Source organism: Nyctibius grandis, chromosome 33, assembly GCF_013368605.1.
Source record: "Nyctibius grandis isolate bNycGra1 chromosome 33, bNycGra1.pri, whole genome shotgun sequence".
Lineage (NCBI taxonomy): Eukaryota > Metazoa > Chordata > Aves > Nyctibiiformes > Nyctibiidae > Nyctibius > Nyctibius grandis.
Genome location: NC_090690.1, coordinates 2,086,999 through 2,110,675, shown reverse-complemented (window position 1 = coordinate 2,110,675; position 23,677 = coordinate 2,086,999). Strand labels below are relative to the sequence as shown.

General features: G+C 49.6%; 2 protein-coding genes across 3 annotated transcripts in view; one reads left to right on the top strand and one right to left on the bottom strand.

The window, feature by feature from the left end:
- LOXL2 (lysyl oxidase like 2) overlaps positions 1-16,369 on the top strand; it is a 52,276-nt gene extending 35,907 nt beyond the window's left edge. Inside the window, exons 7-14 of the mRNA XM_068421367.1 lie at positions 2,587-2,738; positions 3,449-3,616; positions 5,843-6,008; positions 6,222-6,465; positions 9,713-9,828; positions 10,333-10,469; positions 11,092-11,203; positions 12,734-16,369. Of these exons, the coding sequence (XP_068277468.1) occupies positions 2,587-2,738; positions 3,449-3,616; positions 5,843-6,008; positions 6,222-6,465; positions 9,713-9,828; positions 10,333-10,469; positions 11,092-11,203; positions 12,734-12,813 (1,175 nt within the window). The 3' untranslated portion in view covers positions 12,814-16,369. The remainder of the gene's footprint in view (positions 1-2,586; positions 2,739-3,448; positions 3,617-5,842; positions 6,009-6,221; positions 6,466-9,712; positions 9,829-10,332; positions 10,470-11,091; positions 11,204-12,733) is intronic.
- On the bottom strand, positions 13,383-22,669 carry R3HCC1 (R3H domain and coiled-coil containing 1). 2 transcript variants are annotated; one of them, XM_068421368.1, is made up of 8 exons: positions 22,614-22,669; positions 21,744-21,873; positions 20,464-20,601; positions 19,089-20,304; positions 18,666-18,838; positions 17,902-17,972; positions 17,033-17,128; positions 13,383-15,061 (listed from the first exon to the last, which is right to left on the bottom strand). In XM_068421368.1, the coding sequence occupies exons 2-8, from the start codon at positions 21,836-21,838 to the stop codon at positions 14,913-14,915; spliced, it is 1,938 nt and encodes a 645-aa protein (XP_068277469.1). In that variant the 5' UTR covers positions 21,839-21,873; positions 22,614-22,669; the 3' UTR covers positions 13,383-14,912. The 2 variants fall into 2 exon arrangements, with proteins under 2 accessions (XP_068277469.1, XP_068277470.1); XM_068421369.1 differs by having other exon boundaries at positions 22,585-22,668.
- Between the last annotated feature and the right edge of the window lie 1,008 nt (positions 22,670-23,677).

The window sequence follows — 23,677 nt, the reverse complement described above, 5'->3', positions numbered from 1 at the left end:
GTATATGTTGGATGTACAGTCCTAATCCTGTTCTTCTGTGAAAGGGAATGGCATGGGAGGACATCATGATGGTGTCAGGGCAATGGTTGGACTCGATGATCCCAGAGGTCTCTTCCAACCTCATTGATTCTGTGACATACAATTTTTATCACCATATTTCAGCACATACAGCAATGCATTCTGGCTACATTTCAATGCCCAGGACAGCAGCACTTGCTGCTCCCATGTGCCATAAAAGAATTTCCCTGAGAAGAGCAAATGTGCCAGGGTTACATGGATCAGCGCGGTGGCCCTGCCCTCTTGCTTTGTCATTTCATTGGTATGACTTTGTCGGGCTCTTTCAGTGGAGAATGTCAGCCTGGATCCATCCTGCATTCTTGGTGCATCACCCTCCAATTCTGGTCAGCATCAAGGCATTCCTCCTACTCGAACCGTTCAGTGGCTTACAAAATGACTAGGGCAGTGTCACCATTTCCAGATGGAGACCACAAACAGGATTTTAATAAGAGAGAAGCAAAAAAGGCTAGATGAACATTCTCCAGTGGCCTCAGCTAGGAGTCTGCTCCCACGTCAGATAGATCTTGTGGGATGGGTGGGTACAGGGCTGGCTGAAGGTGCAAAAGGTGGCCAGAGCCAAATTAATTCTGTGGATGAGATTGCACCCAAATGTTTACATCTCTGCCTTTGTTGTCCTTACTGCTATTGTCAGAAGGTGGCTCCAGGGTGCATCCTGACTCATTCCACCACACAATTGTGGAAATATGCTAGAAAGCTGCTTTTTTTCTGTTTTCCCAGTGTCTCAGCAGAAGTCTGAGGAGGTGAGGGGTTCACCAGACAGATCATTAGACTGTCACCTGTGGTTAGGTCTCTGAGTCACAGGTGTGCTGGCTGCCACACAGAGTTAGAAAGGCTCCAGATGGCAGTGGGAAGAGGCTTTTAAGCAAAAGGATCCCACCTACCATTAATAAATCAATTACATTTTCCTGCCTTCCAGAGTCAGCCCTTTGCTTTGAACTAAAAAGAGCAGGCTTGAAGTTGGGTAGAATTTTCCTTTCCGGTGGGTTCGTGGTGAGACTGTTGGTGAGAGCCCAGTTGGCAGTTCTGCTGCTGTCTAACTTTGGGCAATTTGTGTCACCTCTGGGTGCAGATGAAGAAACGGAGCCAGCAGCCAGGATGTCATTTCCATGGTCTGTTCTCTACTGATCTGAATGCTTTGAGACAGGTACAGCTCTGGCTCTGCGGAGCCCTCATCACTTGTGCTGTGACAAGAATAGTGTTGCAGGAATGAAGAAGCAACAGTCACTGTCAGAAATGGTCAGAAAACAGTTGCTCTTCTACCTCCATTACCCAGCTGGGCCAGCCTGGCCTCCGGCAGCCTACCCCTCTGCGCTCTGCATACCGACACGGGGAGCTCCAGTCTGACCACCTACATCTGGTGTTGGTCAACCTCTTCCAGCTGGTGAAGGGTATCGGTGGGTGGATGCTGCTTTCTTGGAAACTTCTTCTGTGGCTTTTGCCTTGCATCACCACCATCATCATGCTGCTCCTGGCTGCTGATCAGAAACGGGTGCACCTGCGGCTCAGCCACGAGTGCCCGGCCAAGGGCTGCAGTGAAGCAAGCCACTGTGGGTCACAGCACAGCGTCCGCCAGCGTTTTCATCATGCCAAGTCTGGAGAGAGCACGTTGATTGCAAAGGTCAGGAGTGTCTTTTATTCCCAGTCTCCCCTCTCTGAAAGCTTCCTAGAAACTGCTGGAGACCAGAGGTTCTGCATCTGCTACTTGCAAGGATCTCCTGTCAAAACTATCTGGTGTGTTTCCATTGGTAATTACTCGTGGATTGTATGGACTCCAAGAAAGACTCCAGTTGTTCTTCTGTGATGAAGATCATCTGCTGGAACCTCCGATTCATCCCCCCTGCAAAACTTCTTTCTAGTCAGGTTTGGGCTCAGTTTGGAAACGGGACTAGAAAGCTCTCCAGGCAGGATTGTTGCCTTCTCTTATGTGTCTGTCTCCTTTGCTGTGTCCCTTCGGTAGAAAGGACAATTGCTGCCACTTGTCCAGGGAGGAACCAAATTATTCAACTTGGCTCCCAACACCTTGAGACCATTCTCTGCAGCACGAAATGATGTTCGCCCTCTTGTTTCCATCAGTGTTCTTGCACATCCCTGTGGTGTTATGTTTTGTTGTTCCAGAAAATGTGTCTATGTCCCATTTAAATGTCAGGGCTTGATTGGGAGCAGACTCCAGCATACAGACCTGGCCAAAAGGTCATAATTTGCAAATTCTTCCAGCTGAAGATTGTAAATTATGTAACAGCGGAAACTTAGCTTTTTCTGTGGTTCTTGCATGTTTGAGTCCCAGAGACTACTGGAAAGAATTTACCAGTAAAATTATTAATAATAATCTTGCAGCTTTTTGTTTTGTTTTTACAAGAAATCACTGGAATTTTTTCAGCATTAGTGTTGTGAGTGTGCTAGAGGCCAGTGTGATCTCTGCAGCGTATTAATAAACTGTTATTGGATATTTCTTCACCACACAGCAGCATGGGCAGAAAGTAAGGACTCTCTTTACTACTTTTCCCCAAGGCATGGGTCCAATTCATCTGAACGAAATCGACTGCACGGGCTTTGAAAAGTCAGTCACGGACTGCAAGTTCAACACCGAGTCGCAGGGCTGTAACCATGAAGAAGATGCTGCTGTGAGATGCAACGTTCCAGCGATGGGTTTCCAGAATCAGGTGAGAAGCCAAGTGAGATCTGGATGCGAGTGAGTGAGGCAAGGTGTTTTCATCCTGGAGCATCGTCTGCCCTCCCTTGCTATGCAGTGCAGTGAGTCTGGGCAGGAATAATTTCACCTAAGCTGTGCCTATTCAATTTAGATTTTAGTGTCTGCATTGTACTAGACAGGAGGGCAAATAAAGATGATGATGCTCCCTTTTTTGTACTGAGCTTTGAGCTCCTCCCAGTATAATGGAGCTTATAAATGAGTGAAGTGCCACTTCAGCTGCAACCTGTGCAGGCCAGTGGCCCTGTAAAGCTGGTGCATGTCCCTGTTGTGATGGGGTCTTGCTTGGGTCTCATGACACTGGTACTTGGGTAGCTGCTGGCGTAGGTACTGCTGTCACCTTTGCCACGTGGGGCTTAAAACTGCAGAAAGCAGGCACAGATTCCTCGGGGAGTGGAGGGGGGAAGCTTTCGTAGGGAATGTTACTCTCTTGCAGCTGGTACAGGCTGCTTTCAGCTGCTGGGCTTGACTGGACTGCCTCCTGTCCGTGGTGGGAGAGGAACCCAACTGCATTGACCGGCCTGCTGGCAGCTGAGCTGAGGTTTCTGGGCTCACTAACCACAAGCCTTGAAAAGCCCCTGAGTGTTGCTTGCCCAACTGTTGCATCTTCCCTATAAAGTTTGCTATGACGTTTATTGACACGCAAGTTTTTATGCCCTGTAGCTGCGTCTGAGCGGTGGCCGCAACCCCTACGAGGGCCGGGTGGAGGTGCTGGCGGAGCGCAACGGCACTCTGAAGTGGGGCACTGTCTGCAGCGAGAACTGGAGCACCGTGGAGGCCATGGTGGTATGTCGGCAGCTGGGCCTGGGCTTTGCCAGCCATGCCTTCCAGGTGAGCCCTTGGGCCCTCCCGGGCATGTGTTTCAGATGTGGTGGCATGCGTGTGGTTGGGTAAAGGCTACTGGGGGAGGAGGAAGGCTTGTTAAAAAAAGGACAAACCACAGCGTTCAGCTTCAAAGCATTAGCTGGAGAGACCCTGAAAGTTAAACCTCGACGCACAACAGCCATTGGGGGAAATTCAGAGCAGAAGGAGCTCTTGCAGCTCTGGGCAAAGCTGCTGTTTTCATACTGCTCAGGGCTCAGATTTCCTGGGCAGCCTGACTGCCTCAGCCCTGGCTGGCCTGGTGGTTACATGCAGTTTCTTGTCCCTCCCCGAGTCAGTGGGGAGTTGGACTCCTCAGGCTGACTGAAGTGTGGAAGCCAAGTTTAACCTGGTGTCAAATCACTTGAAAACAATTTGATTTTGCTCCTGTAGTTACTTCTGAGTGCAGTGTGTACACTCCTGTGCAGCGGAGCTGTATGCTAGCTCCCCAAGCTGTTTGTATTTCTTACTCCTCTAATGACAAATGCCCTAAACCCTCCCTGCTTGCACATGATTAAGAATGGCACTTAATAAAGGGATAAAAGCTACCGACTAACAAGCCTGGGATATAACCACAAAGGAATAAAGTGTTCTTTCCCAGCGAAGCTCTTTGGCACAGTGAATGGCAGCCTGCTGTGCTGGCTGGAGGAAAGCAAGCAGCAACCATAAGAGCTGGAAAGAGGAAGGGCAACAGCTTCCCACCCAGTTCCCACATGGATGAATGGCATCAGGTGTAAGTAGTAGGCAGAAGCGGACAATTAAAACTCTGCCTGGAGAGCACAGTCCTGCAATGAGTTTGTCTTTAAGGAGTGACCAAGCTCGGGTCCAGGAGGACACGCTGGGCTCATGGGCAGGTGGATTCCAACCAATTTAACTGTTATCCATGGCAAGGGAGGGGATCTGCAGGTCCCCAAGGGACATGCTGGAGTCGGATGCCTAAGAGAAGGTTGGAGCTGCCTGCACTGCTGTTGTAGCAATCCCCCTGTGCAAGCTGATTCCTCCAGCTGATTTGCTTGCGTAGCTGCCAAGCAGGGTGCAAGAGCTGAGGATAGCCACGTCCCTTGAACGCTGGCCTTTCCAGCTGCCTGGCTCTGTTGACATAGCCCAGAGAGTCCAGCAAGAAACAAGACATTTTTTTCCTTTAGCTGAGACTTCTGGTATTTAGGACAGAAAAGGCCCTTATGCGTATCCCGGCTGCACCAGCTACCTGAGCATAAAGCTACACTGTGTAGAACAGGGCAGCCCTGTGTGTGTGTGTGCAGAGGGTTGCTAACAGGGTTAGCAAACAGCCTGTTGCAATGGAAGCACTGGTACAGATGGGTTTTCTTTTCCTGGAAACGTGCTCCTGGTTTTGACACTAACAGATCTGGGGGTTTTTTGTTGTGTTTTTCTTCTTTCTTCCCTCCCCTTCTCCAAGCTTTGCAGTTGCAGCTTCATCAGAGTTTAGTGCACTTGCTTTTCTGAGTGGTGTTATGTTGTGAGTTGATTTTCTGTCACTCCCACAAGTTTTGTAAAACTGGGTGATGAAGATGAGTAGTGAGCAGGGTCTGAACATCTGTGAATCCCCCCTGAGAACCAAGCGATGCAGACCCAGGGTGAGCAGACCCCATTAGTCCTGGTACTCCTCAAATGCCTTGTTTCCACTGGCACTTCCAGCATGGCTGTTAATTCTGCCTCCCCTCCTTGTGCAAGCAGGCGCTCTGCCTTTACTTGTGGCCCTCCCAAGTGCACGATGTCACAAGACAGATGTGGTTTAATTGCCGGGCATCTCTCCCAAAGGCACAGCCTAGATGACTTAAAACAGCCCAAGGATGATTTAATCAGCTGGATGGGCAGAGCAGGGTGGAAAAGTGAGTTTACAGCTGGATTAAAAACAAGTAAAGATTTAAACCAGCTTAGAAACAAGGAGAGAGATTTGATTAACACTGGTCAGATGTTCAGGGCAGGGAACATGGGACTGGGATTAAAAGCCAGGCTGACCAGCCTTCTGCTTAAACAGACTTGGGCTCATTCCCCGACTTATTCTTCTCCTCTGCTCCAGCATCCTTTGGCACCATCTGTCTCCTTGGTACTGTTGGCTCTTGCATTGCTCTTCCCTGGAGGGAGAACGCATGTTACACGGGGGTGAACACTCCCCCAGCAGTCCCCTAAACACTGAGGAGTGTGTGAAATGCCTTTTTCTCCTCTTCTGCCCAGGAAACCTGGTACTGGCATGGAGATGTTAGTGCTGACAACGTAGTCATGAGCGGTGTCAAGTGTTCGGGGACAGAGATGTCCCTGTCCCACTGTCGTCACGACGGAGCCGATGTCTCCTGTCCCAGAGGAGGTGGTCGTTTTGGTGCTGGTGTGTCCTGCTCGGAGAGTGAGTAACTCGGGTTTTATTTCATTTTGGCATAAGTGTTTGCCCTGAGATGTGCAGGAGAAATGGTGTGGCCAGTGGGATGTGTCAAAACTCAGCAAATTACTGCTGAGAAACACAGTGCAAGGAAGGGGCTGGCCTCCATCTCTGGCAAACGCTTGTGGGGTTTTTTTAGTAGCCCTCAGTTAATTTCAAACCTTCCTGCCTGCCTGCCAGCTGCCCCTGACCTGGTGCTCAACGCCGACCTGGTGCAGCAGACGGCCTACCTGGAGGACCGCCCCATGTTCATGCTGCAGTGTGCGCTCGAGGAGAACTGCCTGGCCAGCTCGGCCGTCAACACCTCCCTCACCTCTGGGTACCGGCGCCTGCTGCGCTTCTCCTCCCAGATCCACAACAACGGGCAGTCCGACTTCCGCCCCAAGAACGGCCGCCACGCCTGGGTCTGGCACGACTGTCACCGGTGAGTGCCGCGAAGACGGTCGGTGCCTCCATCCATCCCTTCCTGCTGCCCAGGGGGGGCTGTTTTGCTATGGGAGCACAGGGCTGAAACAGAGCCACGGCTGCAGAGCTGTGACGTGCGTTAGGGCAGCCATCATCCTCTGACAGCAGGGAAACCAGCTTCTGTTTAGCCTGGAGAAGAGGAGGCTCAGAGGTGACCTTAGTGCAGTCTACAACTACCTGAAGGGAGGTTGTAGTGGGGTGGGAGTCGGCCTCTTCTCCCAGGCAACCAGCGATAGGACAAGAGGACACAGCCTCAAGCTTGGCCAGGGGAGGTTCAGGTTGGACATTAGGAAGCATTTCTTCTCAGCAAGGGTCATTAGCCATTGGAAGGGGCTGCCCAGGGAGGTGGTGGAGTCACCATCTCTGGAGGGGTTTAAGGAAAGCCTGGACATGGCACTTAGTGCCCTGGTCTAGTTGCCATGGTGGTGTCAGGGCAATGGTTGGACTCGATGAGCCCAGAGGGCTCTTCCAACCTCATTGATTCTGTGATTCTGTAATGTGAACAAGACAGATGGGGAGCTCTCGTTGGGAGAGCTGTATGTGCCAGGGCAGTATATCCATGGGAGTATGTGTGTGAGCAGACAGAAGTGTGCCTTTGTACCCACTGGACGTAGAAAGGTGCAGCCATCTGAGCTACTTCCCTCCCCTGGGAAAGGACTCAAGAACACGCTGTAATTCTGCATTTTTTTTCAATGCACCTCGACTCCACTGAAACTGCGTACAGCTGCGAGATTGTTTTGTGCTTATTTTTGACAAACAGTAAATTCACCCCTATAAAAGCATCATTTTTCAGGGGGAAGCTGACAGCTTCAGCCAGAGCAAACCAGGGGGAGGAAAGGGAGCTGGAACCAAGCCATCCAGATGCTTTGCTTCTGAAATGATGGCTTGTTACAAGGTTGATTTGGGGGTAAAAGGGTGTTAAGTAACTCACCGTGCACAGCTCTGGTCTTGCCACTGTCGTAAGACTTCTGCTTTGTGAAAACATTAGAGCAGTAAATTCTCCAATCTAACAGTGTGTTACAGTGTGAGCGAGGTGAGACGTGTAGGTAGCACCGCGTTAGTGTCGCAACGCTGCAGCCTGAAGCTTCAGATCGTGGTGTGGGGCGAACGTTGGCCGCTTCCCCTGCAGACAGGTTGGTTTGTGATGTTTGCAGTCGGAGGCACAAGCAGAGCTAAAACCTCAGCAGCACAGAAACGAAGGTAAATAGGCGATGGTGTGCTTAGGGGAGGAGGAAACCCAGCCCAGGGCAGCGTGTCTGCCTTTCTGGCCTGGTTGGGAAGGGGCTGGGGGAGCACGTGGGTACCACAAGGCTCTGAGCACGTCGCAGGCTGGTTAAAAAGGGTGCTTGGAGCTCTTTGGGGAGGGTCTGCGTAAGTGAGGTGAGACTGGGAAAGGATCAGGACGAGGCCAAGAGCCATCTGTGTGCTTTAAACTGGATTCTGTTTATACGGAGGAGGATGAACTCAATTCCTCTTCAATCTTTCCAGTCTGTAAACACCAGAATGTAAACACCTCTCTGAATGATTCAGACATAGTTCAGAAACTGAGTCAGACTTGAGAACCTCAAACTTTTATCAGAGGCAGCCAAATTAGACAGCCTCAAGTCAACAGCTCAGCCGCTGCAGAATGCTTCTCCTTTCCTCGCTGCCTCACTCCCTCACTGGGAGCTTCTGTTTAGTTGGCTTTGGATGTGGAAGTCGAACAAAAATGGGAAAGACCTGTAGCAGGGAGTGAAAAGTGATTAACTTCTGGCAGGTGGCAGTTTCTTTTTTTTTTTTGGTTAGGGGAAAGGCAGGAGGTGGCAAGAAGAAACCCTCTCTAGAGGAAAAATTTCCTCCCTTCCTTCCTTCCTTTCTCCTCCTTTATCTGTAAATACGTGTGCAGTGATGCTGCAATAATGGTGGTTGGAAGTTTTTAAGACATGATTATTTTTACAGCCAGAAAGGAGGGGATTTCTGCACTTTTTTTTTTAAACTCTTAAGCAATGGCTTTTGAATTAGGGCCTGTCTGTGCAGAGTCGGGCTATGCAGATGGGCTCTGCTGTGTCTCAGCGCAGTGTACCTAGAGTTGGGGTAGACACGCAGTGATCTAAGGACCCCTCCGCTCTCAGCACCCACAGTTGCTCTCCTGTTCCCCACATCGTGCTCGTGCTGTGGGTTTGCTCCCGATGCCAAGGCTGGGATCAAATCCAATGTGTTGCATCAGTGTGATCGCATTTACACGCCCAGCCCTGACCACGTGGAGCACACGGCTGTGTTTTAATCAGGTATTTCCATCTGCTTCCTGCCCTACAAGTCCCGTGGACTTCAACTGGACTGAAGCACACGCTTAATTTTTTGCCAAAGCAGCAGTGTGTGGCATAGGAAAGGTCATCGTTGCTGAGTTCAACATCACCCAGACCCTGCTGTGGTCTGACTTTCCTAGTTAGGGGTCTACAGCACAGATGGGGTGCTCTCTCCCAACTGTTGCTGCACCCAGCAGTGCTGGAGCGTCCCCATAGCAGCCCAGCCCCGGTGAGTTGACACTAACACTTCCCTGTTTCAAATTATGAAATGTATAATGTGTGAACCCAGCTGTCGGGTTGTTTAGATCTGAGTGGAGCGAGTGCTGAGAGAAGCTGGTTCCATCTGTTGTTAGTTTTCTGCCAATAAATTTACATTTTGCTTCTTAAAAAATAAATAAATAGCAATAGCCAGGTGGCTGGTCTGGGTGCATCCAGCCCCGTTTGCAGCCTGGTGTTAGGGAGCAGGTGAAATATTTCTTGTTCCCCCTTCCTTGCCATTATAAAACAGTGTGATCCTACAAAGGCTGGGGCAAGGCCCTCCCCTGGAACAGCTTTAGCACTTGATACATAAACAAGTGTCTGGGCCAGGAGCCAGCATGAAGGCAGCATGGGTGACAGTGCCACGTAGGATTATGCCCAGGGGAATGTTTCCTGGCTGTGGTTTCTCCTGTAGCACTGCTTGGTCCATAGCACTTCACTTGTCATGTATTTACCCCCGTGGGGATGGGGCTGGGAGGTGAAATGCCTGGCCCAAGGGATGCAACAGCACGAAGAGTTGAGTCTGGGCTGCTCCCATCCAAGTTGTCATGCCCTAGCCACTGGCCCATCCCTGCTGGGGCAGACTGTGCAGCCCTTTAGACCTGGTAATTAAAGGGGTGTCTGTTTTCCCTAGAGATAATTCTCCCTGTCTGTGCCTTGCAGGCACTACCACAGCATGGAGGTTTTTACCCACTATGATCTACTGAACCTCAATGGAACCAAGGTGGCTGAAGGACACAAAGCCAGCTTCTGTCTGGAAGACACTGAATGTGAAACAGGTATGTTGCCCAGAGCCCTTTGTGCTGGGAATTTATTGCTGTCCCCATACTGGCTTCAAAGATGCTGTCAAAGTCCTGAGCAGGGCTAGAATGTGGCCTGGCAGGAGCCAGAAACCAGTCCTGAGGTTATGTATGTACAAGAGTGCACGATACAGGTACAAGAGAAGCCCCAAAGGCCCCTCAGCTCCTTACATCCTCGCTCTGAAAACCTACGTGTGCATTTTCTGATTCCTGTAAAGTGAGAAATTCCAGAATGTGCCTCTAGGTGCTGGGGTGTGGAAGGTGGCAGCTCCTCCCGTGCAGCTGAGCAGTGTGTGTATTACAAGCCATTGAGCAAGACACTGTTGTATTAAATCTCCTCCAAAATCCTGTGCCTGTAGCTTATCGTTGTCTGTGGGAGTTGGAGAACAACCAGCCCTTCCTCTGATGTGTCCGAGGGTGGGACGCTCCCAGCCTGACTTGCTGTGAACCTAACGCTTTGTGCCTGTAACTCTTCTCATTTAGATGTGCAAAAACAGTACGAATGTGCCAATTTTGGTGAGCAAGGGATCACAGTTGGATGCTGGGACGTGTACCGGCACGACATCGACTGCCAGTGGATCGATATTACTGATGTCCCACCAGGAGATTACCTCTTCCAGGTACAGGAGAAAAAGAGGGTTTGAGACACTGCTGTTGCTTTGATCTCATCCATTAGGGCTGTCAGGAATGGAACTAACTGGTTTACGTGTACATCTGCTACAAAGAAATGATATTCCCAGTATACCTGAAAGATAAATAATTATCTAACAGGACAACGAAGTGTTACCAGATCACATACTTCCCCAAGTGAAAAATGAGGACCACTAACCACAGCTGAGAGGACAGTCTTAAGTAGTGCTGTTCTTGTGGTGTTTGCATGGGGAGTTCAGACTGTGCCTACAGTCTGTTTTGTGCAAGTGGGTGGAGTGGGGGGAATTCTTTGGGTCTAAAAACAGCCACAAACTGGAGAGGAGCGAAGGGAAGAGGAGTTATTTTCGTCTGCACTGCTATTGTGTGAACTCTAGAGGTGTTTGAGGTTACATCTGGGTGCACAGGGGAAGGTGTGACCTTGATCTGGCTTTAATCAAGTAGTTTCTGGCTGCTTGCAAATTAAGTTAGACTTTTTCTGTTTAAAAAAAAAAAGCATTACTGTGTAATGAAAAAGCTGATTCTGTCTCAGTAAGTGTCATATCCAGTCCACCTTTAAATAACTTCATGCTGTGTCTCTCCATCACTCCCCAGGTTGTCATCAACCCAAACTATGAAGTTGCTGAATCTGACTATTCAAATAACGTGATGAAATGCAGGAGCCGGTACGATGGGCAGCGCATCTGGATGTACAACTGCCACATAGGTGAGTGACTCCTGCAGGGGACAGTTTAATGACAGCATCACTGACCTCACTAGGACCCTGCTCTGCTTCTGCTGCAACGTGCTCACGTGCTGTTTGTAACTTTGGAGAGGTGAGGTGCTGAGCCCAGGCTGCACACTGGTGCGATTTGCCATAGACTGGTCAAAGGCAGACCCCAAAGTGTCGCTGTTACAGGACCAAGCTGCTACAGGTTGCAAAGATGAGGGTGGGACAGTTCGTTACTCAGTGCTGCGTTATTACTGGAGCAGCAAGCACAGCACAAGATCCAAAACCAAAAGAAACCCCTCAGGCTTGGTAGAACAGGGATAACAGATGTTCCTGCTCTATCTCCTCTACAAGGAAATGAGCATTTTTCCCTCCCAAGACTATCAGGCATAAGGAAAGCTCTGGTGGAATCTGAGAACTTGTTTAGAGTGCCTGAGTAGGTCCAGGCAAACAACTACACCTTCTTCCCAGACCCAAATTATTACCCACCTGGGACTGACCTCTTCAGACCCCAAAGCTTCTCTTTTCTTGAAAAAGTAAACAAAACAGTGATGTGGGAAGCAGAGCAGTGGAGAAGAGCCCTCTGCTCAAGCCAGAAATGAAAATGCTCTGCTGTCCCTTGAATGTGAGGGAAAACTCTGCATTTTCTTGAATACATGTGCAACATTATAATTTGGAATTTTTTTTGATCTTAGAAATATCAAAGCCAAACTAGTTTAAATTTGCATTAACAGTCAATTGTCAAGACCATTTTAAAATGGAATTAAGTTGGAGGCTTATAAAATAGACTGTTTTTAACACAGAAAATAATTTAACAGCAATAGCCTGCCAACCTCCAAATAAAACCAGCGGTGAAGACAGTTTCCAGAGCTGGCTGAAGTTCTCCAAGGAGTGTTTTTCCCGAAAAAAAATCCATGTAACCGCTGATTTTTCTCATTAATTTGTTGGGTTTTTTAAGAAAATACTTATCCTGTGTGTCATGCTTCAGATTGTGACCTAGTTCAGAAAAGCCAGACCCACTTCATTTGGATGAACAGGCACTTAAGTGGTGGATGGGCTCTCCAGCTGAGCTTGAAAAGATTTCTATTTAAAAATAAATGTATTTGGCTTTCATTGTCTCTCAACTAGCAAAAAGTAAGGGCATGGTCCTACTTAAGAGGGGTAAACAGAACCCACTCACCATCAGCCTCAAGGAGGAGACCTCACAGGTCCTGCTAGTCACCATTTAATTTTTTTAAGCACCACCAGTTAGCAGTGAAATGGAGGGTAGTTTGTAGTCCAGTCTTCCAAAGACATAAAAGACTAGATCCAGTACTCCTGGGCTGTTCCAGGTATGGCAAGATTTAATTAATGCTTAAATTGATTAGCCCAGGAAAGTCTTTGCTCTTCTAGTACTCGCTTTGAGCCCTTCATTTTCACAGCATCTTTTGCAGATGACACAACCCCCCAGAATGTTCTCTGCCTTGTGTTGCAGCCTGCCTGTGCTACCTCCTGCTCAACCCTGTGCTCTCTCTGTGCTCTCCCCAGGTGGCTCTTTCAGCGAGGAGACGGAACAGAAGTTCGATCACTTCAGCGGACTCACAAATAACAAGGTGTCCACCCGATAGACCGGCGTCGCCTCCCACCCCACTATTTAAAGAAGCGAGGTTTCCTGCTTCGGTGATTTCCCTAACCACTGCACAACAAAGAAAATCAAGCAAACAATCAAACTCTAAATTAGCGAGGTAAATTATTTTCTAAAGATGCCTTCCTTCCCAGTTTAGGTGCTCAGACCACCTTGTAACTACCGAGGTAGTTAGGAGCAGGCTTTTAAACTCTACTTGGCTCCGTATCTTCACCATTCCAACCCTCTCCAGAAAGATTTCTCCCTCCACTCTGCAGCACCATCTTTACTCACAGACGTAGGTCCAGGCTGCAGCAAGCACAATTTGCCTTTGGGTACCAACAACCTAAATATGTCTTTACCATTCATTTTCTTCAAGGCATTAATCTTGGTATCTTTAAGCTCTTTGACTCAAGCTTGAATGCACCATTGATGCAAACGCCTCCACTTGTGACACTGCTTCTTGAACACAGCTACTCCTCAGCACTGCCATGGCATTACTCCATTTTAGCAAAGAAATACAGGAAAAAAAAATGGAGCTGCTTTTCTTCAGCAGAACAGTATCAAGCATAATTTAACACTGCAGTGAAACTTTTATTCAACAATCAACTCCCAACACGATCTCTTAAGTGGAGCAGCTAATGCAGAACTGATTTGTACAAGTGCATCAGGGCTCCACGAAGCTTCACCTCCCTTGTAACAGCGAGAAGACTTTGCAGATCTCCTGATGATGAGTCCGCTGGACTGTGACTTTCCATTCCACAGTAAGCTCTACACCCAACAGATTCTATGTACATCCAAATATCACCTTTTAAGCTGGATATTCACTCTGTCTTTTCTTTAAAGAATTAGTTAAGGCATTGTATCATCACTGTACCTTACAGAGGTAACTTCGTGGCTTTCATCATCAGGGATCTGGACCCGTGCTGTCACAGACCCACCCGTGTAAGTTGTCTTTAAAAGGATTTTTACACTTGGTAAATTCATAATGGTGCTAAGTGTGTTCCTCTGTTTGTTTGAGGACACACATTGCTACAGATTCTCAGACACAGCTACTTGAATAAAAATGTTTTACCCAGAAAAACGTTTATATGCCATTTGTGTATTTCTACTCCATGAAAGTTTAGGGCCTTGTTCCCAGTTCCTGGTACTGAAGTTTTTTCTCCCTCTGTGTTTGTACAGAAGACTTCTACAAGCAGCTAAAGTTAACCGAACACTTAGAGCTGATCATTTCAATCCACAGGGGGATTGAAACTGGCTGCATCTAACTTGTGCTCTCCATAACCTACCTCACAGGGGTGTTGTGAGGCTTAAAGAATGCAGAAGTCTTTGGCTAATGCCTGTCAGTGTATTTCTGTCGTTTATCCAGTGGCCCAGATGGTGGCATCGAGCAAAGGGGTTTAGCCTACTGTAAGCTGGAAAACTCCATTTTGTTCTCAAGGTGCTGGACTGTGTAGCAAAAGCAGAGTCTGAGATGTGCTGGATGCTCTATTGCTGCTGCCACAACATCTTCTCGCAGCATCAGAATGGGCAAGTTTTGGTTTTCTTTTCTGAATCAGTGGGTGCCGACTTTCCTTGCTAACAGTGCAACAAAGCACCTCAGGCTCTTTAAACTCTGTGTAAATAAGGGAAAACCCTGAAACTCACTCGCATTCAATGCTTGTCAGTTTTGTGGGATATTTTAACAATAACATTACAACAAAGTAAATATTAAACAGATTTTTTGATGCCTGCAGATGCTCTGCTCTTGCTTACAGCTGAATTTTGGCCAAGAAGATACAATTCCTTTACTCTAATGCATTTTTTTAATTCATAGAGCAGGCTTCTCTGTAAGCAGCCTTACTTTCTGCAAGTGCCCCAGTAACAGATGCTTTGAAACAGAGTAGGGCAAGATGCTCTCTGTAATGAAGAGCAGCAAACCTTGCAGGGCTTGGCTCCTGAGCCCAACATCTCATTAAGAGTAAACTTTCACCCTTCCCAACTTTAGAATGAAAAGATGGTGCTAATCAATAAGAGAAACATCCCTGTGGCAACTCGCTGTTCTGCATGCAGTTTAATATCACAGCCATACTCATCTATACATCTTTTTTCATCTGAGATGGTTTATTCCTCCTGGTCCAAGCCTTCTGGCAGGAGCACTTCAGTGCCTGAGCCTCCCTGCTGCTTGTGCTTCAACCCCAAGGCCCGGGTCACCAGCCTCTTCGCCACTGCAGTGTCGGTCTGGGGTCTTTCTTTTGCAAGGTGGAGGAGCTCTAGGTTAAAAATGGGTGAAAATCCATAAGTTAGTGCTTGTTCAAGAACAGTCTTGTAGCTAAACCACAGGACCAGCAGAGAAGGGCTGTTTTTTTCTATTTTCTTAGTTCCTTTACAGAATGAGCCCAGGAGCATGAGCAAATCATTCTATCTCTATCCAGTAAATTGCCTTTTCTTTTGGAAAGATGTGCCTCCAGATTTGTACTTAAGATTTTTCACTGACAGTTCAAAAGCTATTTGGCTGTGATTACACTCCAGGCCTCTTCAGCAGAGGTAGAGAGAATTGTTTCCCATTTGCTTTCAGGAACAGCATCCTGGCAAAATTCAGCAAGTCACACCCCCGAGAACAAAATGAAGGCACACACAGTCCAACCAATTTATCTGTGCACAGGAAAGTTTGATCTCAAGTTACACTAGTCAAAATGAGCAGTCTACACCCTCAGAAAGCAGTAAGGAAAAAAAATACTCATTTTAAAAAAAATAGCTAAATATCAGATGCTTTGGGAAAGCCCTTTGGCCAGTAACCTCCCTTTTCTGGTAGACACCTGGCTTGCTACAATTTTATCTTACAAGAAATGAATACACCAAAAGTTTACCAAGTCCACAGTAGTCTGGATTTGGCAATTACCTAATCACTTCTCAGCAACTGTTTGCAAATTTATTATCCAGTTAGCAAGGGGCTTTGCTTGCTTTTTCAGGAGTTTTATGAATAAAGGCAGCCCAGCAGCAGCTTAAAGAAAAAGGGGCAGACTCAAAGCAGCCACAGCTTGGAAAAAAAACCTGCCACTCTTTCTTGACAAAGCTCAAAAGAAAAAGAGACACTGTCAGCTAAATAAGATCCAAATTTGTACTTGGACAAAAAATTGCTACTTTGTACTCAGTCTAAAAGAGTTATATATAATGTTCCCCAGAAGGAGTTTATAACCTGATTCAGAAGTGTGCTGCGAGGCTACAGGAACAAGAATCAGATGATTCTTCTTCTGAAAACAGATGAAGGGGAGAATGCAAAACCAAATCCAATTCTTTGACATTTAATTTAAATCCAGCAGTCTTTAAAACTCAGGAACTTCTGTGACAGTGTCCCTTTAAAGCATTAATACTGAGATTGGTTTCAACTGCAAGGCACTGTAGAAATAACAGCGTAGTTGTACGTTCCACAAAGTCTCTACTGCTACAAGATTCATGGCATCTCTTTACTGTGGCAAGTATAACTGATTACAATATGATTTTCTAAAAGGCAATAAAATAAATAAAACAATGTTAATGGCTAAGCTTAACAATTTTTTCCTTCACCTGATGCTGAATAAAATTACACCAACCACACAATGCAAGTGCTCTCGGTTTTGTCTCATCTATTGTCTGGAACTGCTCAGAGAACCTTCCAGCGCAGGGGCAGGGCCTTTGCTGGGCTCTGGGGTCACTGCTCCAGCCCTACCTGGCTCCTGCACAACACAACTGTTCTCTTACACCTTTACACAAGCAAAGAAATTCACACAAGGAGCACTAAGCCTGAACTTCAGCAAACCACTGAGCTGGAGGGTAACAAAAAGCAACAGGATTTGATCATTTTTTTTATTCAGTCCTCACCTAGAAGGGAGAAAGTGGGACTGAGAACTTGAGCACAGGTAACAGCTGTAGGTATCTTCCTCTAAGTAGGATATAACCTACTACTGGGTGAACTGCTCCTGCCTGCTGCAAACAGGCAGAACCCAGCATTACTGATGCAGTAAGTTTTAACACAACTGTGATACAGGTTGGCTGAAAACACTTAAAAACCAAAAAAAGCATCTGCAGGCTCTACAATCAGCTCGCTGTCCTGCAATGCCAATAAAGCTATAAAAAACAAAAAAGAAATACTGGTCCTTAATATATATTTCCCCATTTAACTTGTCAGCATGAGCACACTGGATATAGAAGGCTGGTAAAGCAAGAAATGAGACTAATAATAATTTTAAAAGAGATTGTCTTACTTGGTCGCTGAAGTGCCTTGGTCTTGGACTGCTTTGTTGCATGGATCAAGGGTCGGATCTTTAAAGAAGGGTAACGGCGCCCCAGGGCTTGAGATGCTTCAAAGAACAAAGATTGCTGAAATGAGCAGGCTGAATTTTGGTGGCTTTAATCATAAAAATCAGTACCTGGTATAATAACACTGAATAATTTGAGCTTCAGCAGCTGGTGCGTTATCTCTAGAAGAGGTGAGCTCATTCTGGTCACCTCAGGCTCACATCACATGTTTCTCACACAGAAAGAGAGTCCCAAGAAAACATAGACATGTTTTTAAAAGACAACTCTGTCATTATTAGACTAAACCCCATGAAAAAAGTATAAACTTTTGGACTAGATGTGCTGCTGGATGGAAACTTCTCTTGGGATGGCTCTGACCTGCGCTTGGGGTGTTTGTCCCCGAGAAGGTCAGCTTGCCAGGAGGCTTGGTGTGACCCACGTGCCATCGCACGCGTAAGGGCCCCGGGAGGTTATTGTACCCGTGCAGGAATTTTGTCTAGTTACAACAGAAAAAAACAAAAACCTGAAGATTAATTTCTAGAAATGCAGCGTGAGGCGCTCAGTAGCCAGAAGGTGCCTGGTTATTACCCAAGCCAATTAAAAACCTGCTGTTCTTGCAGAGTTTCCACACACCACCACAGTAATTCCACCTTCTCAAGCCTTAAAAGCCTTTCAAGTCTGAAGCACGCAGGAAGAAAGATGTGCTGAACCATCACTACCTTTGGCAACGGCTCAGCCCGAGCGCAAGCAAAGCACAGGGTCACTGTGCACGAGCAGAGGAACCCCAGCAGCTCTGCAGGTGCCTCACTCACAGCCACAAATCGAGTCACTCTACCTGTAGACGGGCTGGAGAAGATTCCCAGGGCGTGCGTATCGTCCACCCACTGGATTTTGAAACCACTCTCACTAAAATGAAAAGACAATAGAATAATATTCATTAATAAGAAAGAAAAAAACCCACAATAAACCCCATCTGCCACCTTGAGTTATCAAGAGTAATTAGTGGTTTCATGGAGGCTGCTGCTGCTTTTCAAGGCTTTATACCCATTTTACATGAGGGGAAAGAGGAGGACAGGAAGGACCAGAAGAACATGAGCCATGCCCCTTTCAAGGCCACGATGTACAATTCCATCAGCTGCCCCCAAGGACTCTCTGAAGAAACCCTTGGCCAAAATTAACGTCAATTTCAGGGATTGTTTTGTAACACAAAAATATTGTCATTTCCATAGGGCTTTACAAACACCGATTGCTCAGACATCAATAAGAAAAAGCAAGTGATTTATAAAAGTGTTTTACAAAGCTTAGGGGGAAGAGACCAATGTGAAAATCTGATCAAGCATCAGTGGGAAATGTGAGTTTGGGAGCAGGAGTTCAAAGATTTTCCTGCAGCACAGGAAATACAAATACAATCAACTGCTCAGATTAGATCCATCAATTTTCAGCTCAGTTTCACTCTCACAGCAAGTGGAAAAAATACATTAGAGGCAACACACACAATAGACAGTAGCTTATTTAAAATGTAAATCATGCTTTTTAATTTAAGTCTGAATACTGCTCCCTTCTCGCCCCTGACGTGCTCAGGCTCTCAGAGGTACTCACTGGAAATCTGAGAACACTTCTACCAGGTCCTCTGTTTTCAGCGATGGGGAGAAGTCATAGATTTCAGTTACGTGGCCAAAATCCCCCTCGCTGAGCTGTGCATCTCCGTAGCTGGAATAATCACAGCTGATCTTCTCAATGCTTATGTCCTTCACGGTTAAATAACCCACAATCTGAGAATATAAAAAATAATAATAATTTTAAAAAAAACAGACAAGGTTTCACCTCAGAGCGATGCCCCAGGGCCCCACCTCGGTCCCCACAAACCACTTCTGCAGCCACACACCTGCCAACAGGTCCAGCAGCCGCCCGGCACAGGGACTCTCCTCCCACAGACTAATGCCTTCCCCTCCGGCCGACTCCTGAGCCACCCTCCTCTCCCCAAAGTCGCTCCCCACAGCGATACCCACGGCAAAACACTACCTCTGCGAAGAGCTCTGCGGTGCAGTCGTCCTCGAGGCCGCTCTGCCTGCAGACGGCTGCGCTCTCCTTGTCACCCGCAGGCAAACGCAGCTCACGCCACAGCACGTCGGCCAAGCCCGCACGCTCCTTGTCCCCCTCTTCTGCCACGGGCACCTTCTCCCTGCGGTTCTGCACGGCAGCATCCACCCAGCGCTCGTCCTGGCCCTCAGGAGCCGATGGGTTGGCACCATGGACCGGCTCAGGTGCGGCCAGAGGCTTGTTTTGGGCTTCTGGGGGGTTCTGGTTACTTTCCACTTGGGCAACGCTGGGGCACTCTTGGTCTTGGCCTTCCAGTCTGGAGGAACTCTTGCCTCTCACAAAGTCCTTGCCCTGTTCTTCAGGCAGTGCCACGTTTCCGCTGCTCTCCAGGCTCTTGGCAGCGATACAGCTCTTATCTTGGTTTTTCAGCACCAGCGTCGTCGCCCTCGGCTCCGCCGCAGCCGGGTCCGGGCAGCAGTTATTGCTGTGACTTTCTGATAGGGAGGAGCTTTTGCTGCACTCCACGACACCAACATCCCGGCTGTCTTGGTCTTCAGCTTGCAGTTGGCGCAGGATTTTGCTACCTTCTGGTATAACAGTGTTGTCGCAGCTCTGATCTTGCTCTTCTTCAGTTGGGTTTTCATTGTGTACAGAAGAAAGGGAATCTGAACAGTCTTTCTCCTGACTTTGCTGCCCAGAGAAATCATTGCTATTCTGTAACAACAGGACCTCCATACAGCACGGAGAACATCCATCCTTTGGGTCTCCGTTATGGTTTCCTGAAACATGCTCTTCGCCAGGCTCCTGTTGTTTGCCAAGGGCCAAGGAGACATCACTGGGGCTGCCTTCAGACTTCCCCAGCTCCTCCTGGGCATCCCCAACTGAAGCTTTAGGGCAGATCTTTCCTCCTCGTGCCACATCTCCCCCTGACTCGGTGCCAGCCGCCACCGGGCTCTCCTGCTCCCCCCATTCTGCCTTCTTGCGCATCGCCTTGGGGACATACAGGGCTTTATCTGGTTTCTTCCAGGGTGGCCTTTTTATCCTGCCAGACCCCACGCTGGCCCGAGAGTTGTCACCGTGCAGCTCCCCGCCGTGCCGCAGCCTGCCGCCTCGGCCGCCCCGGCCCCACGGCTGCGGAGGTCGCTGTGGTCTCGGGGGGTTGCTGCTGGGTTTTTGGTCACTAGTCTCGCTGGGCAGCCTGGGACCAAGAGAACGGCAAGGCGTGAGTGGGGAGCAGAGGAACCCACGTAACGTGACGTTTGCAAAAGAAGCACCGTGCAAACTTCACGCTCATAAGCTTAAACAAAAGCCCTACGGCCATAGAAAAGGAACCACTGTCACATGTACCACACCGTACCTTACGGCCGAGTGACAGATGACCGTCCTCCTTCTCCATCCTTCTCCCACAGAAAAGCTGCTCAGCAAATCCACGTTGTCCACGGTCCGATGGATCAGGTACCGGAGGCGACTGGACAGAGGGGGGAACAGGAGCACTCTGGAAAGAGAGGGGTCGGGGGCATCAGCGACTTGCAGGAAGGAAAAGGACGGGGACATAGCAAGAACTGATTAACCTCTCTTCCCCGGGTCATTCCCAGTGTAGGGTTTAAATCCAAGCCCAAAAGCCAAGCAGGGTTTCTGGTATTAAAGAGCCAAAACCTCTTCTCCATCCTAGATGCCTGGTCAGACACGCTCACTTTGCACGTAGCACAGGGCGGCTGGGACTGCCGGGTCCCCGGGCTGTTGGCTGGGACTCTCATTCCTGCCTGTATCCGCGCTGGGAATGGCTGGAAAGCACCAGCAGAAGCTGCTGCTGGTCCCCTTCCTCCCAGTCCGAGCGCGCTCCAGAAAACGGCAGCTAAAAGAATAGGAACGGATGAATAAACCCCACATTCGCTTTCACGGCATTTTTACAATTCCGGTTTTGTTCCTGAGCCTTTTACAATTGCGTGGGTACTTTCTCTGCCAAACGTTTTTTAAAAAACAATGAAACAAATATTTAAGGTCGTTACAGGCTGGCAGGAAGCTGAACTAAGCAAACCCACCCCTGCTCCTGTCTGACTCTCTCTTTCTAGCCACCTCAAGGGCTTCAAAGGTCACTGGATCAGGGACTAGGTCCACTTAAATCCAGCCTGGCCAAAGAAAAATGGTGCAGCAATCCAAGGCGACAGAGTCTGCCGCCGTGGAGGAGGATCCAGCGTGCAGGAAGCCTCAGCAGAGAGGGGAAATGAAACAGTTTGATTACGAAACTATTCATTATAACTCGCCGGGCTGACTAGTGAGCTAGGCCAGGCTGGGGCCGGTGCAAAAGCCACCAGCGTCACAAACACCTCTGCTTGAAGGAGTGCGAACGGAGAAGGGCGCACGGCAGACACACCACGCTGACCCCTGGCCCACGGGGACGCTCCGAGCCAGGCTGGAGCTCTGCAGCGAGCCAGACCTCGCAGCCAGGCTCCAAACGCTGCCACTCAAACCCAGGCCGTGTTTTCACCCCAGAGAACCGATGCAAAACAGAGGCAAGAGTCACAACGTGCCAGCATATGCCAGCACCCAGGGACTGCAGGCACCAGCGGGGAGTGGGTCACCCCGTGCCAAGCCCCCTCCGCACCCGGCTGCTCGCTGCCCTGGCAGGGCACCCACCTGTGGTGCTGCCCCTGCAGCATGAAGTGCTCCAGCTCCTCCGTGATCCTGCCCACGAACTCATCCTCGTTGGGCGACAGGAAAACGCCGTCCATGCAGCGCAGCGCCAGGGTGGCAGCGCACAGGAGGCCTGCGGAGGGACGGGGCCACATGGAGAGCCAGACACAAGCTCCCCAGCCCCTGGGGGTGCCTGGCACCCCCCGCAAACCTGACCCACCCACCTGCAGCCCTGAGCCAAGGCCCCTGGGCAGCCTGTGCCCTCTTCAGCACCATGCGCTGCTCTGGGCGCCCTGCTGCACCCCACGCCTTTCCCTGGGCACCCCTTGACTCCCCTGTGCAGCCCCAGCACCACATGCTGCTCTGCGCACCCCGTTATCCCCTTCCCTGGGCACCCCCAGCACCCCGTGTGACCCCTTGCACCCCTCAAAACCCCTCTGCACCCTGTTACTTCCTCCCCTGTGCACCCCCAGCACCCTGCACTGCTTTTTGCACCATTACCCCCTTTCCTATGCACCCCCAGCACCCCGTGTGACCCCTTGCACCCCTCAAAACCCCTCTGCACCCCGTTACCCCCTCCCCTGTGCACCCCCAGCGCCCTGCACTGCTTTTTGCACCGTTACCCCCCTCCTTATGCACCCCCAGCACCCTGTGCACCCTACTCCCTCCCCTGCACCCCCCGCACCCCGTGTGACCCCTCCACACCCCGTTGCCCCCCTCCCCGCACACCCCCAGCGCCACGTGCCCTGCTGCCCCCCCTTTTCCCTCTGCCCCCCCAGCACCACACGCTGCTTCTCCCACCCCATTCCCCATCTCCTCTCACCCCCAGCACCCCGTTACCCACCCCCCCGGGCCTCCCCCGGCCGCCCTCACCGCCAGGCCCCGGCGAGCGGCGGTTCCCGGTGCGGCGCCTGCGCCCGGCCCCGGCTCCTCCCGCCGGGCAGCACCGCCCCAGCCCCGCACCGGCGCGGGGGGAGCGGGGGCGGCTCCCCGGGCACCCGGGCAGGACCAGGGCAGGGGTGCGGGTCGCCGACGCCGGGTCTGGTCCCGCGTCCACCCACAGCGTGGCCTCGAGACACCAAATCGTGCCCAAATCTTCCCCCGCGTTGGTGCTAAACTCACCCCGGGCCGTGGAGGTGGGAGCTCACGGGAGCAGGTACCACCTAGAAGAGCTTTAAAGCTGGGACCATCTTCTCCTTGCTCATTTTCCTTAGCTCAGTTTTCCTATAATCCTACTCTTTTCCTAAAACCAGCTAGAAATAAACACCAAGGCTTTTCCATAACCACACAGGTTCCTTCAGCCACAAGTCCCCGAGGTTTTAGCCATCTTGTCTTCTCTCTCGGGGAGACCGTGGCACAAAGCAGTCAGAAGTGGCCTCTGATGCTGAGAGCCCCAGTTTTGGGCTGAGTAACTGGAGCTTTGAGCCTGTTGCAGGAGCTCCAGGTGAAGCCAATGAGACTTATAGGTGCTGGCACTTCTAGGTATGCCCCTAGTTTCACATTCCTCACTTAATGAGTTAATGAAGAAATCCTGGGGGGCACTTTGCTCCAGGTGACAGTTTCTGGCAGAGTGAGGGTCTCAAGAATTGAAAACGTCACACAAAACAACAAGGGCAGCATCACATTGACCGACTGCTTTCGCAGGGTGTCATCTGTCCCCAGCTCGGTGCCAGCGTCGCGGTTGCTCCTCAGCACGAGCAGAGACGGTCACAACGTGGGCCTGAGCTGCTCCCAGATGAGAAATCACCAGCGTGGGAGCAAGGCTGATGAAAACGAACTGCACTGTTCATTAGCGATATGCTCAAAGGTAACTAATGACCCTCCTTATTTCTCTTGCAGGAGCAGAAAAGGCAGGGTTAATCTCTCCTGCCTCTGTCCCCTTAGCTGACTGATTGCTCGAAATTACCATATAGATTGAGAAAGCCAGGCCTGTGATT

What these genes read in the sequence shown, in the direction of transcription:
- R3HCC1 (XM_068421368.1), bottom strand. Translation starts at nt 21,838, where the DNA reads ATGGACGGCGTTTTCCTGTCGCCCAACGAGGATGAGTTCGTGGGCAGG. An exon ending in ATCTGTCACTCGGCCGTAAG is followed by an intron (nt 20,305 to 20,463) that starts GTACGGTGTGGT and finishes TCTTGGTCCCAG; the next exon opens with GCTGCCCAGCGAGACTAGTG. An exon ending in CTTCTCCAGCCCGTCTACAG is followed by an intron (nt 17,129 to 17,901) that starts GTAGAGTGACTC and finishes TGTTCTTTGAAG; the next exon opens with CATCTCAAGCCCTGGGGCGC.